The 17,753-nt window shown below is 49.6% G+C and overlaps 1 protein-coding gene across 1 annotated transcript; it reads left to right on the top strand.

The window, feature by feature from the left end:
- The first annotated feature begins 457 nt into the window (after positions 1–457).
- HRCT1 (histidine rich carboxyl terminus 1) lies at positions 458–1,300 on the top strand. Its single transcript, XM_008063117.1, has one exon. The coding sequence runs from the start codon at positions 458–460 to the stop codon at positions 800–802; it is 345 nt and encodes a 114-aa protein (XP_008061308.1). The 3' UTR covers positions 803–1,300.
- Positions 1,301–17,753: the final 16,453 nt, after the last annotated feature.

The raw sequence follows: 17,753 nt of genomic DNA, 5'->3' as shown, positions 1-17,753 counted from the left end.
GCACAGCGAGGTTACACAACTTGTGCCCCAATCAGAGCCAGTGAGTTGTGTGGCCCCAAGGCCCATGTGAATCTCTGTGCCACGCTATCTCTACAGGAAGAAACTGAAGCCCCATGGGGGAAGTCACTCAGTCAGGCGGCAGGGGTGGAGCGAACCTTGACTTCTTTCCTCTGGACTCTGGGCTCTGGGCTCTTCCTCCTGACTATAACCAGCCTGACAGCTCCTCTGTCTCCACCTGGCCTTCCTGCCAGGCCTCCCCAGAGTTAACGGTAGCCTGGCCTCACCCTTGGCCAGCGGCTCCAGTGCAAAACAGGCTTCGCCCACATTCCCTGGCCGCTCTCCAGCCCGCTGGAGCTGAGACAACAAAGTTCAGTGACTGTGAGGGCTGAGCAGAGGCTGCTGACGGGGAGGAAGCAGCAAGGAGCCACCAGGCAGAGAAGGACTCTCCAGCTCCCAGATGCTAGGCCTCCTGGGGAGCACGACCCCTGTGGGATGGATCGCAGGCGCTGCGGTGGCGGTCCTGCTGCTGCTGCTGGTGGTGGCCGCCTGCCTTTTCCACGGACGCCAGGATCATGACGTGGAGAGGAACCGGCCGGCTGTAGGGGGAAACCGAGTCCGGTGGGCCCAGCCTTGGCTCTTCCGGCGCCGGGGCCACCATCATCCTGGCCATGTGTCTCACATGCCAAACACAGGCCTCCATCACCACCACCACCACGCTCCTCACCACCTCCACCGCCCTCCTCACCACCACCACCACCACGCTCACCACCAGCACCACCACCACCCCCACCACGCTCGCTGACGCCACCGCCGCAGATGCCTGTGGATGGCAGCCGCCCCCGCTCTGCCATCTGTTACCAGGACACAAGGACCCCGATGTTTCCATGTAGAAGGATGCGTCTCTGTGGTGAATGAGGGGTACTGTGACCTGGGTCCTGCTTGGGCTTCATTTGCATACTATGCTCGACAGAGGCAGAGGTTGGAGGGACCCCGGGGTGGCCCTGTGGGTCCTGAATGGTTTCCAGCATGGAGAGCAGGTTCTTTGGGATTGGACACTCCACCTTGTGACTGCGAGTCCCAGCAGGCCCCAGAAGTTGCAAGGGTGTCTTGGCCGAGCCAGCACACGAGTGGATGTGAAGTGCCCATTCTCTGACTTTCTCACTATGCTGCTGCAGGCCTTGGGTGGGTGGGCCCCTGGGAGAGCCCCTGTGAATGCTCTTTGGGTTTGGAGAAGGCATATGGGCTGTACAGTCAATTCTTTGGTGCCTTAGTCCCAGAAATAAAAACCACTAAGAAGCTTTGTGAAGAGGCTCTTGATTGCAACATAGCGGGAGGGAGGGAGCTGCCCCGCCTTGTCTGTACTGCCCTGGGGCCTCCCTCTCTGCTGGGAAGTGCTGCCTGGACAGGCAGTTTCTGCCTGGTACTTGGGGGTTGGCTGTGGAGGGGGGAGAACTGGGTGGGCTCTACCTGAGCTCTGAGGGGCGATTCAGGGCTTACACAAAGCGCTGTCTGGAGAGGGCCTTCAGTGCACCAGGGCTCTGGCCTTCCATGTTGAGGGCCTCAGAGACAGGGGATTGAAGCCTCCCAGATCGGCTTCCAGGGCTCTACTTCCAGTTCTCTTTCCAGCCATATCTAGGGCAGACTGAGCCCTGGGACTTGAGAAGCACCCCCCCCCCCCCGTTGAATTCAGTGTTTCCTTGGTAACTGGGTCACAGTTTCTTATCCAAGCCTTGAGCCACTAGCCAGCCCCAGCTGGCGCCTGTGTGTGGTGGTGGAGAGGGGAGGAAGGAGTTCTTTCAACTGGAGGCTGCGGTGTTGGGTGCTGGGTGGCCTTGGGAGAGTGCTTGCCTCCTCTGGGTCTCAGTTACCTCTTCCTTAAAACGGATAACTGAGACTCCCACTTGCCAAAGCCTGGAGGCTTGTTCCCAAATGCTCTGTGGACAGCTGGAAGAATCCACAGCAAGGAAGGGAATCTGGGTCTGAGAACTTCAGTCTGCCTATGAGCTGGGATGAGAAGTGGAGGGAGATGAGGTCTGGGGGCCTGGTGAGGCGGTGGGGAGGAGCTGGAGAGCAGGCCAGAAAGTCAGGGGCCTGGTGACTCACTGGAACAGAATGTCCTCTTTCCTTTCTATTTCCCAGTGGATTCTCTGTGAGGACTGGAGGAACAGGAGAGAGAGAGAGAGAGAGAGAGAGAGAGAGAGAGAGAGAGAGAGAGGCGCGAATTCACATGGATAGTCACATGAGATTTCAGGGATGAGAAGGGGACCATAGGTTTCCATGCATTGTTGGTTTTATCTCTGTTGTGTCCTCCAAATCCACCCCACTTCTCCATCCCCCATACTGTGCCCTAGTCCAGGCCTCATTCCCCAAACTGGATTCCTGCCACAGCCTCTTCCACATCTGCTTACCTCCAGCTCTGCCCCTTTCCAAAGCATCTCTGCTCTGATTTTATAAATGAATCAAAGAAAGGCAAGAGGTTTCCCCCTCAAATCTCAAACCTATACAAGGCAGAAGATAACAGAGCTGAGCAAGAGTCCTTTATTCCAGTTTTAAAATGCTGAGCCAGCCTGGGCAACATAGTGAGACCTTGCCTCTACACAAAATAAAAAGAGAATTTGACAGGCATGGTGGTGCACATCTGTAGTCCCAGCTGTTTGATGCAGAAGGACTGCCTGAGCCCAGGAGGTTGAGGCTGAGGTGAGCTGTGATCGTGCCACTGTACTCTAGCCCAGGTGACAGAATGAGACCCCGACTCAAAACAACAAAAACAAAAACAAAAAAACAAACCTAGTGCAGGTGGCCTGCAACTACATGCAGCCACAAAGAACGGGCAAATGAAAAGTCAAAGGAACAAATGTTGAAATGCTTGAAACACAATCCCCTGGTGCCCTCTACCACCCATATTTACAAGCTGGTGTCGGTAATTAAATCAGGAAACAAAGGCACCGTAGATCAGTGCATCCTTTCCTTCCTTTTGCTTCTGGTTGCCCTGGTTAATAAAATAATCCTCCTGTCACAGCCCATAACATGCACTATGTGGAGGGGCCCAGGGCCCAGATGGTCTAATCGCCTCAGAAAAGGGAAAGTGAGAATATGGCAGGACATCGTCTGCTCTGAAAAGTCTGTGCCTAGGCAGTTTCCTAATACTGATACTAAGGAGAGTTCCCTTGGGCCTTAGAGGAATTGAAAAAGACCCCGGCTGTGTGACCTTGGGCCAGGCCTCTGCACTTTCTGGGCCTTTGCACCCTGATCAATAAAACTGCAGAATGAGGTGCTAGCTCTTTGGTTGTGGAGCGCCTGAGAAAAGAGCGTGAGCTAGGAGTGGAGGAAGGGAAGCACCTCCTCAGCTACTGGGGGCTCTAGTTATCACTACGAATTAGCAGTGGGCCACTGGCAGTCATTTAACCCCCATGGAGTTCCCTATAAAATGGAGACAATACATGACATAGGGTTGCTGGGAAGGTTGTATGAGATAATACCTGGCTGTGTCCAGGACCTGGAGTTATTGTTTCTCACTACTCCCTCTCTCAGAATATGGAAGCTGGACATGGTGGCTCATGCTATAATCCCAGTTACTCGGGAGGCTGAGGCAGGAGGATCACTTGAGGCCAGGAATTTGAGACCAGTCAGGGCAACATAAGGAGGCCCTGTCTCTGGAAAACAATTTAAAACTTAGGTGTGGTGGTGCATGCTTGTAGTTCCAGCTACTTGGGAGGCTGAGGTGGGAGGATGGCTTGAGCCCAGAAGTTCAAGGCAGTAGTGAGCTATGCTCGTGCCATGGTACTCCAGCCTGGGCAACAGAGCACAGATCTGTCTCTAAAAAAAAAGAAAGAGAGAGAGAGAAAGAAAGAAAGAAAAGAAAATGGATAAAGTGGGTCTAATAACCCGCTCTCCTTTCTGGAAGTGGTGGGGGTCCCAGGAGGTGCTGGTGTGAAAGCGTCCTTGCCAAGTCCCCAGGATGTAGCCGGCAGTCTGACTTACTCGGCAGTCTGGGCCTGGCTCATTCCCCCGACTCCCCAACAGGGGGCGGGGTGGAGATGACACGGGCTGTGTGTGGGGGCGGGGTAAGATCTGTCACCAAGAGGGGCGGCAGCTGTGCAGGTCCTGGGCCCTCACTCACAATTGGAGGAAGGAATTCAGGAAGTGCTCTCGGCTGCTCAGACAGCTCTGAGCCAAGTCCCAGGCAGGATCGAGGCCACGGCACCCAGGGAGGAGAGCCATGGTCGAGGCCACAGCGCCTGGTCCAGCCAGGCCTGGCCCTCTGAGACCCCAGGGTGAGTCTACACAACACCTGAGTGTGAGCAGCCGGCCTGAGCAGGTAGCAAAGGGAGCTGGGCGAGGCCTGGACCCAAGAAGGCTTCTTCTGGGCCGTCGTGAAGGAGTCCTACAGACAGGAGCCAGGCAGGGAGTCCTGGCCAGTGCACACCCGGTTCCATTGAAACTGATCTCTCCCAGCGCCCAGAGAAGGAGACCAGATGCAATGCGCCTGCGCCCCAGCCCTGCGGAAGGCCCTGGCGTCTGTGCTGACCTGTGAGTGCTCCCGACCTTGCCCACAGCTGGCAACTGTCTTCCTCCCAACTGGAGTACCTACCCCAGCAAAGGGCCAGGACAGAGGAGGCGGCAGACAGGCTGATTGCAGGACTGGCCCAAGGTCCCTCACGGGGAGGAGCCAGGCTCCTCCTGGATCCACAGGAGGGGGAGTATTTGGTCTTTGCCCGAGTGTACACTCGCTCTTGACATTTGTAGGCGTCCCCAGAGGCTGACCAGGCTGTCTCCCAGCAGCATCTTCTGTCCCCTTTTCCACTCGTCTCCTCCTGTGGGGCCAGGGAGTCTGGTGCTCACGTCTTCCAGGATGGCGCTCCTTCTAGAAACTGCCATGGAGTTGACCGCAGTTCTCAGAGGCCTCGCCTGAGGCTTAGAAAACAGATCATCTGAGATCCGAGCGGCGGGGTCACGTAGGGGCATCCGTCGGCCCAGGGCCTCAGACCCGCATCTTCTCAGAAGACCAAGGAAGAGCAGCCAGAGGAGCACAGGACGCCGGTGTTCCGCAGGAACCTCCTGTTTGGGATGGGGGGCTAAGGCTCCCAGAGGACCCAAGGTTGCTCAGCGGGCCATGGAAACGGCAGTGATTGGGGTGGTGGCGGTGCTGTTTGTGGTCACCGTGGCCATCACCTGCGTCCTCTGCTGCTTCAGCTGTGACTCGAAGACCCAGGATCCTCAGAGGGGCCCTGGCCGCAGCTTCACCGTGGCCACATTTCGCCGGGAGGCTTCTCTCTTTACAGGGCCTGGTCGCCATGCCCAGCCGGCGCCGAGTGCCCGGGACTTCTGGACCTTCATGTGAGGCCCGACAGCCCCAGGATTTGCTCTCTGGTGGGTCAGACTCACTCCCCACCTTAGCAAGACTTCTCTGGTGTCCCACTCCCCCGAGTGCTGCCTCTCTGTCCTTCTCCTTCTGTGAACTTCCTGTCTTTTCCCACCCCTGCTTGCTGTGCTTCCAGCCTGGGGACCCACAGTGTTGGGACCAGGTGGGAGTCAGCTCCAACCCCTGGGAACTCAGCGGGATGGGGCTTAGGAGGGGTCTGAGGAGTGAGTGAACAGACACAGTTCACGACAGGATTGCAGGGTGGGCCAGCCGACTCTGGACAGTGGAGAGCCTCGGTGGCTCTAGCAGGATCTGCCAGTTGACCAACACCAGGTAATGAAATATCTGTGGAATTTATTATAAACTGGATGCCTGTGACATGGGTGCTATTGCCACCAAAGGAAGCAGTGTCCCCAAGTGGACATTGTTAGGAACTACTTCTTATCTGCTCCCCTAATTGAGGAGTTTCCAACATTGGGCAGAAGCCAGCCTTGAGGCCTGCTCCATGCCAGTCGCCTGAAATCTGCCCTGAAATTCTGAAACCAGAGAGCTGCTTCCTGGAAACATGTGATTTACTTCATACTTGAAATGTATATCCTTTTATGAGCCTTTCCAAATCTGGTTTGGGTAACCACAAAAGGAAACAGAAGAGAAAATAAAAGACAGAAAGTAAAAGATGTTGTATTAATAGGAACGCCAGAAAGAAGACTTTAAAACATATTTCGAGTGAGACTTTATTGAGACTATTCTAACAGGTCACTTTTATTCTTGGAGAATGAGGGTGATTTCTTTTCTTTTCTTTTCCTTTTTTTTTTGCTTAGGACTGATAGAAAAATCATGAACTGAAAGATAATTCTTCAAAAGTTAAAAATGTTATAGTCAGAGCATGTAAAAAAGTTCTTGTTTTCATCACAAATAAAGAGATATTCAGTTTTTACTAATAGAAAACCTGTTCTATTAAGAGTGTTGTTTGAAGGGTGCAAAAAAAAATTTTTTTTTTAAGTTGAAGTCTCATTCTGTCACTGGAGTGCAGTGGCACACTCACGGCTACCTCAGCCTCGACCTGCTAGGCTAGAGTGATTTTTCCACCTCAGCCTTCCAAATAGCCGGAACTATAGGTAAGCACCACCATGCCCGGTTATTTTTTATTTATTTATTTATTTTTTTGAGTTGGAGTCTCACTCTGTCACCCAGACTGGAGTGCAGTGGCCACTCCCGGCTACCACAGCCTCGACCTGCTGGGCTCCTGCGATCCTTCCGCCTCAGCCTTCCAAGTAGCTGGAACTACAGGCGCGTGCTACCACGCCCAGCTAATTTTTTGATTTATTGTAGAGATGGGGTCTCACCAAGTTGCCCAGCTGGATCTCGAACCCGCGGGCTCAGGCAATCCACCCACCTCAGCCTCCCAAAGTGCAGGATTACAGGCTGAGCCACTGAGCCCGGCTTATTTCTTTCTTTATTGTAGAGATGAGGTCTCACCAAGTTGTCTAGGCTGGTCTTGAACTCCTGGGCTCAGGCCATCCTCTCACCTTGACTTCCCAAAGTGCTGGGATTACAGGCGTGAGCCATGGTGCCCGGCTGAAAGGTGCAAAATTATAAACCTCCTTGCTCCTAGGTCTGCATCCAGCCCTGAATGGGTAGTTCTCCCAGGACCTGCTTATTGAGGAGGCCAGGATTGAGCCTGAGGGGGGATCTGGCTTCTAAGTGTGTCCAGAAAGGCTTCTTTGCCATGTGGCTGCCACCGGAAGTGCTTTCAAGAGAGCTTGGGGCTTGGAGAAGTGCACAGGGGAGGTACAAGGAGACAGTCTGATGGGAGAGATGGGCTGGGGGAGGAGGAGGAGTATGTGGGGAGGGGCTCAGCCTGGGTTCAGGAGCTCCTGGTACTGGGTCCCGTTCACTCTGATCGGTAGAGTTCCCAAGCGAGGCCTTCATAGATGCACGTAGAAGGGAGCTGGCTGTATGTGGGGAGGCCCTAGAGGCTGAGCCAAGGGAATGTGTAGCGGGTTGTGTTCTCTCAACATCAACACTGAGACATAGTTTGGCTTAGAGATGTGTGTTAGGGGCCAGCGCCTGCGAGGGGAAGAAGGAGGAAGCAGGACTGGGTAGAGGAAGAAGTCAAACTGTAATACGGCCCTTAATACCCTCCCACCTTTGCTTTGTCTCAGTCCTCCCTGCGCCCCCGCCTCTGGCCTCTGGCAGGGCAGCTCTCTGCAGCTGAGGCAGGCTCTCAAGTTCTTCCTTGGGTGGGGAACTCTGTGGGGCCCTGTTCTTGGAAGAGCCTAGACTGATCAGAGGTGGGTGAGTGTGTCCAGACACAAAGAGAAACCTGGACACAGGAGCTCCAGAAGGGAAGAGATGGTGGCGCAGTCTGGGAGGGGAGAGGTGTGGGCCTCTGCCTCCTTCTGCCTTCAACAGAGTTAGTTCTGCTCCAGGGCGGGCACCCGTCTGTTGGAGCCATGTCTTGGGTCCCGGGCCCAGGGCTCTGCTCTTGTTCTGTGTGGTCATAACCCTCGCCGGGTCAGTTCGGTAGTCTCTGCAGACTGGAATCACAGGACTTTGAAAACAAAGCCATGGTGAGAGGCTTGGGGGCTGGCCTCCCTCGGTAGGGGACAGGGAGTCTGTCAAGCCCTGAGGTCTCCTCATTTGTTCCCTTGCTCTTCACCCTCCCAACTACCCTGCCACCCCCATCCACCCACCCATCTACTCCCTGAGTCTTACTTCCTCACTTACCCATGCACTTATTCCTGCATTCCATCACTCACTCGCTTATTCGGCCATCCACTCCTCCATTCCATAAACACTGACTGGGTACTGACTATGTACCAGGCCCTGCCCAGGAAACATGGGAGTCAGCTGGACTCAGTGAACTGAGACTGCAGATAAAGCTGATGACACACTCTGGGTGCTTGGGGGAGGGAGAGCTGGGAGACCCAGGGAAACCTGGGAGGAGGAGGCCCTTGGCTGGATTTGAAGAAGGGAGGGGACTTCGGCAAGCAGGATTCAGGGGAGAGGGTTGCAGACACAGGGATCAGCATGAAGGGAGGTTCCCAGCGGGTGTTGGGACATGGAGTCAGAGGCACAGCGTGGCCAGGCCCGAGGAGACGACGAAGGTGAACACAGCCAGCTCCTGAGGGAAGCACTTCTTGCTGCAACTGGCCAGCACATTTCCAGGCAATGGACCATGGAGGCAGCAAAGAGACAGCCTTAGTTGTGGGGCTGGGCAGGTCCAGTCTGTGAAGACACACACACACACACACACACACACACACACACACACACACACACACACACACTGCAATATGCGATATGCTGTTGCTGCAGGGGAGAGGTAGTTCCTGTGGCTGGAGCTGGAGAAACATCCTTGCAGGACTGTGGGGAGGCCGACCCCATGTGGAGGTGGATCCCAGGGGATGGGAGAAGCTGTCACAGGAGAGCGGGGAGTTGGAGAAGAGAGGGTGACCAAGGCCAGCACCCTGGAGCAGGCTGACAGAGGGAGGGGCTGAGAAGGAGCGGCTAGAAAAGCTCAGGAAGGTGGGACGCACATGGGCAGAGAATCCGCAGAGTAGAGTTGCCAGGTTTGGCAAAATAAAGGACATCCTGTTACACTGGAATTTCAGATAGGCCACACATAATTTTGAGTGTATGTCCCAGGCAATAGTTGGGACATACACAACTGAAACGTGATCTGTTGTCTGTCTGAAACCCAAGTTTAACTGACCATCCTGCATTTTGCCTGGCAACCCTACAGGGTGGGGACCAGGGAGAGGGGTTCTGAGGAGGTGGGTCGGTGGTTGGAAGCAGCGGGGGTGTGGCGAAGGTGAGCAGAGCAGAGGGTTGGGGATTTTGAATAAGAGGGGCACCAATGATGTTGGGGAGAATGGTTTGAGTGCAGCAAAGTAAGCAGCCCCACAGTGGTGTGTGTGTGGCATATGTGGGCTGGCGTGTGTAGTATATTAGAGTGAGTGTAGTGTGTGAGTTTGTGATGTATGTGTGATGTGTGTGCTATGTGTGTGGTCTGTGTGTATGTTTGTGTGAGTATTGGGGTATTGTGTGTGGTGTGAGTGCGTGTATGTTAGAGTGTGGGTGTGAGTTCATGTGTATTGTGTGTTTTTAGGTAAACAAGAGTGTGGTGAGTTAAGGTGTGAGTGTGTGGCATGGGATGTGTGATTGTGTGTGTGTGTATGGTGTATTCGAGTGTGAGTGTGTGGTATATTTTGTGCGGCATGTGGTGTGTGTAGTATATGTGTGTGAGTTTGCGAGGTATTTGAGAGTGTGTGGTATATGGAGGACATCCTGTTACATTGGATAGGCAGAGGGTAGGGAGAATCTTGTTCTGTTGAATCCCACCCCACTGGACACAATAGAAAGGGCTAATCCTACTCCTGCCTCTTCCACTCACTTGTCTGGCCTCAATTTCCCTGGTTGTTCAGAGGAGATGAGAATCCCATCCTGCCTTGCCTAGAGGATGTCTGAGAGTGTGACGGTCCTTGAAACCCAGCTGTCAAAGAGGGCAGGGAGAAGAGGCACCTTTCCCCCACCCTGCCTTGCCCTCTCTCCGAATTCCCTGGCCCTGAACCCAGGGTGGTGTTTCTCTCTGGGACAGGCTGAATTCTGGAATCTAGGAGGCCTTGAAATAACATGTTTTCCGGAAAAGGACCTTCCTTAAAGGAAACCACTTGTTCCAAGGAGTAAAAAAGGGGCACTATGCTGTGTCAAGTCCCCCTTCCCCTGAGGACATGACACTTGGAAAGGCAGACACAGCAGGAGACACAGACATCTATAACCTCCCTCCATGCCCCCTACAGATGCATCCATCCAGTACCTTTGTAATAGTGAAAAATTAGAAACACTAAACCCCACCCGGAAACAGCTGGGCTGACAAATCCTAGCTCATCCTGGCTCAGCTATAAAATCAAACACTAGGCATCCTTGAAAACCATGAGATACAATTTAATCTCATTAACACAAAAGAGCATTTATCATATGTTGGTAAGTAAAGAATAAATTAGAAGTCTATAAATGTGACTGCGTACTTATGTGCATAGAGAGGATGTGGAGAGTCATACGCGCAGGTGTTTATTTTAGATTAGAGAATATAGTTTATTTAGAAAGTAAATTAGAGAGAGAAAGAGGAAATTCACCTCCACAAGGGAGGGGAGGGGAGTCAAAGCCAGGAAGCATGGCAACAGCCATAGCTCAAGGAGCATGTGGCCACACCAGCATCCAGCAAAGCAATGGTGGTGATGTTCTGGCCCTGCCCAGGTGTTAATAGGTGGTTGACTCGGGGCAAGTGGAAGGAATTGTGTGTGTTTAATGTTTTTTTTCTTTTCGTTTATATTTATTTCCCATAGGAATGGTTTGCTTTTGAATGAGGAAAAAAGACACTTACAAAGAAACAAAAGCTATTTTTTAAAATGCTAAACCAAACCAGCTTCAATCTTAGCTAGAGATACAAAAACACAGTCAGACAGAGACACAAAAATGGGGACAGATTCTCAGGACAGACACGGACAGGGATAGACATACATACACACACACAGACATACCTATTGTCTAATTCACGTGGCTGAGGTTGGCAAGGCTGGGGAGTGGGGACAAGGGGGTTTGTTGCTAAGTTTCCAGGCACTGGAATCCGGGTGTTGAGGGTGACTGCTGGAACTTCTGGACCTGACGGAATGTGTTTGGGTAAGTTGAGGAGAAGAGAGACAGTGTCCTGGGACTCACTAGCCGAGGGAGAGGCCTGGCTGTACCCACACCCAGTCTGTGCCTCCTGAGATGGGGCATGGATCCCAATTTCAGGTCTCCAGTTCAGGTAAGACTGAGGAACGTGCCAAGGCAACAGCTCTCCAACCCCAACTGTAGAGGGAGACAGCAGGACCCACAGCTGGGGAAGGAGCTTCCTTGCAACCACTTAAGACGTCCAGGCTGTGAGGCCTTTTCAGTGGCTTACTGAAGCCAGGGCTGTGGTGCCTCATGTAGAGGTCCTCTGTCCTTGTCCATCTGAGATGCAGGTACAGCAGCACAGTCCTGGGGTGGGGCCTGGCCCTGGGTGAGGGGAAGCTGTCTCCTATTTCAGGTGTTAGTCAAGCAACTCTTCCTGTACCTTCCTCCTGTCCCTACTGTCACTGAACTCACCATTGTAATCCTATGACTGGTCTCTTGGCCTTACCTCACCACTGCCTGCCCAGCTGTCAAAGGGATCTTTCTCAGACACAGACCTAAACTCCTTAGAAGATTGCTGGGTGGGCATCTGCTTCCCCCTTCAGATTCTTGGTATCAGTCATAGGCATAATAATGATCTCCCAAAGATGTCTATGTCCAAATTCCTAGGAGCTGAGACTAAGTTATGTTCACAAGGGGAATTAAGGTTGCAGATGAAATTATAGTTGCTGGCTGGGCGCAGTGGCTCACGCCTATAATCCCAGCACTTTGAGAGACCGAGGTGGGAGGATTGCCTGAGCCCACAGATTGGAGACCAGCCTAGGAAACTTGGTGAGACCTCATCTCTACAATAAATCAGAAAATTAGCCATGGTACATGCCTGTAGTTCCAGCTACTTGGAAGGCTGAGACAGAAGGATTGTCGGAGCCCAGCAGGTTGAGGCTGCAATGGCCACGAGTGTGCCACTGCACTCCAGCCTGGGTGACAGAGAGACTTCAACTCAAAAAAAAAAAAAGAAAGAAAGAAATTACAGTTGCTAATCAGTCGACCTTAAAATAAGAAGATTGTCCTGGATTATTTGGGTGGGCCCAATGCAATAAACAAGTTCTTAAATGTGAAAAAGGGAGGGAACAAATTCTCCTCTGAAGCCTCCAGATGGAAACACAGCCCTGTCAACATCTTTTTTCTAGCCTAGTGAGCCCTTTTTTGGATTCTGATCTCCATAACCATAAAACAATACATTTGTTGTTTTAAGCCACTGAATTTGTGGTAATGTGTTATAACAACAAAATATGTTTAGCTCAACCATCAGTGTTCACCGAGCCTTGAATTAGCTCCTCTGGCTAATTCTATTCCTGGCTGCCAAGAAACAAAGTGAGTGGCCTCTGAGGGGACCAGGTCTTAAAGCTGAAGAAAGCTGTTGGGTCCACCAGATAGGTGGGCAGGACCACCAAAGAGATAAGGACAGGAGACTGAAATTACACTTAGCAGTGAGTAGGATAAGAGTGATAACGTGGCAATGGTCAGACCCTGTTTCAGTTGGGTGTATCCTATGGAGACAACCACTCAAGTGTGCAAACAAATATTTCCAAGGATGTTCTTACACATTGTTTTTATTAGCAAAACATTATAAAGATCTGAGTATCTATAAATAGGGAAATATATAAAGGGATTATGGTACATTCACAATATGGACTAATAGGCAGCCATTACAAAAATTTGCTGACTTGGAAACTGCCCACTATAAGTGGAGAAAAACAGAAAAATACAGAGAAGTCTGGTTAAAAAAATAAAATAGGCTGGGCACAGTGGCCCAAACCTGTAATCCCAGCACTTTGGGAGGCCGAGGCGAGAGGATTGCCTAAACTCAGGGGTTCGAGACCAGCCCAGGCAACTTGGTGAGCCTTCATCTCTACAATAAATAAAAGAATAAACCAGGCATGATAGCGCATGCCTGTAGTTCCAGCTACTTGGAAGGCTGAGATGGAAGGACTGCCTAAGCCCAGCAGGTTGAGGCTGTAGTGGCCATGAGTGTGCACTGCACTGCAGCCTGGGCAACAGAATGAGACTCTGACTCAAAAAAATAATAAAATAAAATAAAATAAAGTAAAATGAAATAAACAAGCACTTCTCCTCCCAAGAAAACAGAAAAATAAGAACCAAAAACTTTCAAATTACACAAATGTGTATGTGTATAAACACAGGAAAAAGTCAGGAACGATATGATGACCTCTGGGGACATGCTTGGAGGAAGGAAGAGACTTCGTTTTCACTGTATGCTCCCCTGTACTGTTTGACCTTATTTGAACGAGCGTGTGTTGCTTTTTATTCTGCTGTTAAAAAAGTCCTTAGACTAATACATTCAGCAGGGTTAACTGGAGCAATTAAAGCAATTCAAAACTAAACAAAGTGATTCTTTTTTTTTTAAGTTGGGGTCCCTGTGTTGCTCAAGTTGGAGTGCAGTAGCTCCATCACAGCTCACCATGACCTTGACCTCCTAGACTCAAGTAATCCTCCTGCCTCAGCCTCTTTAGTAGATGGGACTACAAGTGCGTGCCACCATGCCTGGCTAATTTTTTCTTATTTTTTGTAAGGATGAGATATTACTTTGTTGTCCAAGCTGGTCTCAAATTCCTGGGCTCAAGCAATCCTGCTGCCTCAGCCTCCCAAAATGCTGGGATTACAGATGTAAGCCACCAGGCCTGGTCCAAAGCAAGTCTTTTTATTTTATTCTATTTTAAAGATGTGGGGTACAATTCAGGATAAGGTATAGAAACGTTAATTATGCAAGTAATGAACCCTTATCATCAAGGGTACCTGCAAAGCAATTCTTAAAGCGGGCAGCCCCCAGAACCCAAATAGGTTCGGAAAACTCTAGTCAACATCACGCTCAGACTATACTCAAGACAGAAAATGGAAGTGAGGTACGGAGACAGCTTAATTGGTTACAGCTTAATTAGTTACTGCTTGAGGTTTCACGTTATTCAAATCAGCTGGCCTTCTGTGATTAGCTAAGCTCACCTGCTCCAACTAACCAAAACTCGGCCATTCAGTAAGAGTAGCATATATTCCTAAGTTAATTTGTTTCATTAAGCATGATGGCTTCATATTGGTTTGGTCTATTGGGCCCAGGTAAGGATTCTAGTTTAAATCAGTGTCCTCCTACAAATTTTATTTAAAACATCGTAATATTGTTTTAAAAGATGGTTCAAAGATTATGAAAACAAACTGGATTATTACTGTTCTGTGACAAACAGCTGTGATTTGCAAAAAGGACCCCTTAGGATGAGAGATACCAAAACTCAACTTAGTAAAGACACTCAGGATACAAATGGACAAAACTAAGTTCTTTTTCTGTGTAAGCTCACCTGGGGAATGAGGGACTGTGGAGCCCCTGCGTGGAAAAGTGGAGTCGTCCTAGCCCTCCTGGCTTTCACAGATGTGGGGGCTGAAGTCCTAAGAGGGAACTGATGTCCTCCTCTGTATTTTATGGCACTTCTAGTCCAAAATGTAACTTTCTGGCCCCCATCTCAGTGAACTTTGAAGTGCCTCATAATTCACACTCCCCTTTTAATAATCCATTACTTTCATGTGAGGGATACAATTTCCTGTTTTGTGACTTGATCCTGACTAGTTATAGCATGATTGCACTTTAAATCCAAGGTCTTATTTGTACCCTGAAACCCCATCCCTTAAAAGGGACAGACACTGGTGGAGGGACCATCCCAGGAGAGCAGCCAGGATGAGGCATTGGAGTCCAGGCCTCCAGTCCCGGATCTGACCATCTGGCTCAAATCACAAGGGTTGTATCCGTGTGTGGATGTCCTCTCTCCTCAGCGAGGCTGTGAAACATCCAAGGTCAGTGCAGAGCTTGGAATAGCAATGCTGACATCTGTCAGGCACATAACAGTCTTCAAGTTATCCCAAGTTTAAAAAGCTCGTCTTTGGGCATCTGTCGGTTGACTCCCATAACAAGCCTGGGGACCCAGTAGGGCAGATTGTACAGATCGCAATTTACAGATGGGAAAACCAAGACTGAGATACACAAAAGTGATGGGTTCCACCTCAAGTCACTCAGCAAATTGGTCGCAAAGTTCAGGTCAGAACCACAGCTCCTTATTCTCCCTTCTTCAGCCAGAACTTCATTTTTTATCTCTTTTGTATCTTCTGTCTCCAGGGTAGATTTTGTTTGATAAAAAGTGATACGCTGCTTTAAAGAGTTTGAAAGTTCTGAAATAATGTTTCCAAATTTCCAACTGATACTGATATTTGGTATTCAGGAATGAGAAGTTGGAATTTCCAGGAATTCTCGAGTATTCCTGAAATAATAAATTACTGCATATTGTTTATAACATCTTATTTACATGCTTTTACATAATAACAAGTGACCACAATAATAAACAGTGAATAAATTTGTGTGATAGCATGGTGCTAAAACTTTCAGAGTTTTTTCATTAGGGTTTATGATAGAGTTTGGATGTTTGACCCCTCCAAACCTCGTGTTACAACGCGATTCCCAGTGTGGGAGGTAAGGCCTAGTGGGAGGTGTCTGAGTCATGGGGGTAGATCCCTTGTTGTTAGCTTGGTGCCCTTCCTGTGGAAATGAACATGAGTCCTGGAGGAACATGAGGCCTGGTTAGGCCAGCACCAATTGAGTAAATTTGGTAAATTGTATTAAGGAAAGGGACCTCAAGATAAAAATCTACAAAGAAACACACTGATAACAGCAAGGAGCTGTCAAGGCTGGAGAACCAGCTGTAAAATATTTGCTGTTGGTTCTGTAGCCAACAAAGGAAGTAGCCAACAACTCACTGCTAGTTCCTGGTTCTCTGACAAACAAAAAGGCAGTCGACCATAGCTGTTAACTAACCTTATCTTAAGGAAGCAAGAAACTACCATCAATTGGCAGGTTACCCCCAAAGGCAATTCCTCCTGGCCCACACTGGACCCCTCTTATAAAAATATCCCTCTAGCATGTGCTTCTTTGCAGCAGACACTCTCGCTGCTGTCCAGCCCGTTGTGCCCTTCACAGCGTATCTTCCCTTTAATAAATCTGCCTTTCTTAATTCATGACCGTCTTGGTGAATGCTTGTACGCCCCCACGACTCTGGCCATACCATATCCAGCCTGCCACACACGGCATCCTTGCTCTATGAGCTCACGTGAGAGCTGGTTGTTCCCTTCCTGGCACTTCCCCTCCTCTTTCTTGCTCCTCCATGTGACTTGTGAAAGGGTAAGGAAAATAGAGTAAGAGTTGACAAGGGGTATGCTGTGTGCATGAAAGGAGGATGACCCCAGGCGTCCTTGACTCTGGTGGCTTGGCTACCCGCTCGGGACAAGAAAGGTAAACCAAATGTTCTATAAACCAGGTGTTTTCGGCAGAGCATTTGGTTTTTTAGGAAATTGGACTTGGACCCTAACCAAGTGCGAGTTCATGAGTACTGAGTTAATTAATTGATGCCTGCTCTGTTAGCAAGGGTGGCTCCTCTTTGTCTGAATCTAGCATGGGAAAGAGCAGCAAGGGAGAGCCTGAGATTTACATTCTCAATTGGGCGATGCTGGCTCCGGTGCTGTCCCTGTCTGGGTGATGAGAATTTCTCTGAGATAGGATCGCAGGATGGTGGTAAAGTGTTTTCCCCTCTTTTCTTTCTTTTGCCCCCTTACTAATTTATATTTCGATATCAAAATAAAGCTGTTTAATTTTCAACTGCTGGCGTGTGGTGGTGTTCTTTGCGGATCGAACCCAATTAATATTGGACCGTGCACAGTAATACAATAAGATTCCTTGCTGTCACAACTTGCCAGCTCCTTTTGCTTTCGACAGGAGTAAAAGCTTCTCGAGGTCTCCCCAGAAGCCCAGACGCCACCGCCACTCAGAGATGTGAGCTAAATAAACCTCTTCTCTTTATAAATTACCCAGTTTTAGGTATTCCTTTTGTTAGGTCTGTGAGCGGATGCCATGAGAATGATGCAAAAAATTGTACAAAGAGTAAGTCAGAAAAAGTTTACTTAGAAAGTAGGTCAGAGAAAAAAAGGTAGATCCATTTCTCCAAGATTGGAGAGGGGGCCAGACACTTAAGGGATATTTAGCAGTGAATGCTTGAGGTAGAAAGCTTTTAAAGCTTCCCTTTTAGTAAGAGCAAGTAAGCATTGTTGGATGAGATAATTTAGGAGCTGTCTTCATGGTTATGGAGTAGGATCTGTAAAGTTGGTCAGGAAGGGTTGATCACAGTGGAAGAGGTCAGCTTAGCCCTTATGTCTGGAATACTTTGGATAAAAGGGTAATTAGTACAAAGTGTTCTTGGGGGGTTACAAAACAATTATCAGTAAGGAACTCTGGGAAACTGGCTTTGTTTCTTGTTTAACAATGACATGGTGGGTTGAAATAAGCTGGTGAAAAAGCCTGACAAAGTTAGGCAATGTTAAAATGACTGCCACCCTGACTCAAGTTACTCCATTTTGGTTTTTCATCCTTTCACCTTTATAGCAACACAAAACAGACCAATACCATTTATTATTATTATTAAACATATATGGTGACAAAATCATTTCAGTAACATGTAAAAATCATCTCTACCTAATAGAGGCACTGGATATAGAAATCGTGACAAACAAACGCCAAATAAAAATCACTTAAAAATGGAAATATAAGCCAGGCTCGGTGGTTCAGCCTGTAATCCCGCGCCTTTGGGAGGCTGAGGTGAGTGGATTGCCTGAGCCTGCGGGTTCG

This window comes from Carlito syrichta, unplaced genomic scaffold (genome assembly GCF_000164805.1).
Source record: "Carlito syrichta isolate Samal-C Ts95f unplaced genomic scaffold, Tarsius_syrichta-2.0.1 Scaffold306593, whole genome shotgun sequence".
Taxonomy (NCBI): Eukaryota; Metazoa; Chordata; class Mammalia; order Primates; family Tarsiidae; genus Carlito; species Carlito syrichta.
Note: the sequence above shows the minus strand (reverse complement) of the source record. Positions and strands in the feature narration are given on the sequence as shown.

Coding starts and splice junctions, on each gene's coding strand:
- HRCT1 (XM_008063117.1), top strand. CDS start 458: ATGCTAGGCCTCCTGGGGAGCACGACCCCTGTGGGATGGATCGCAGGC.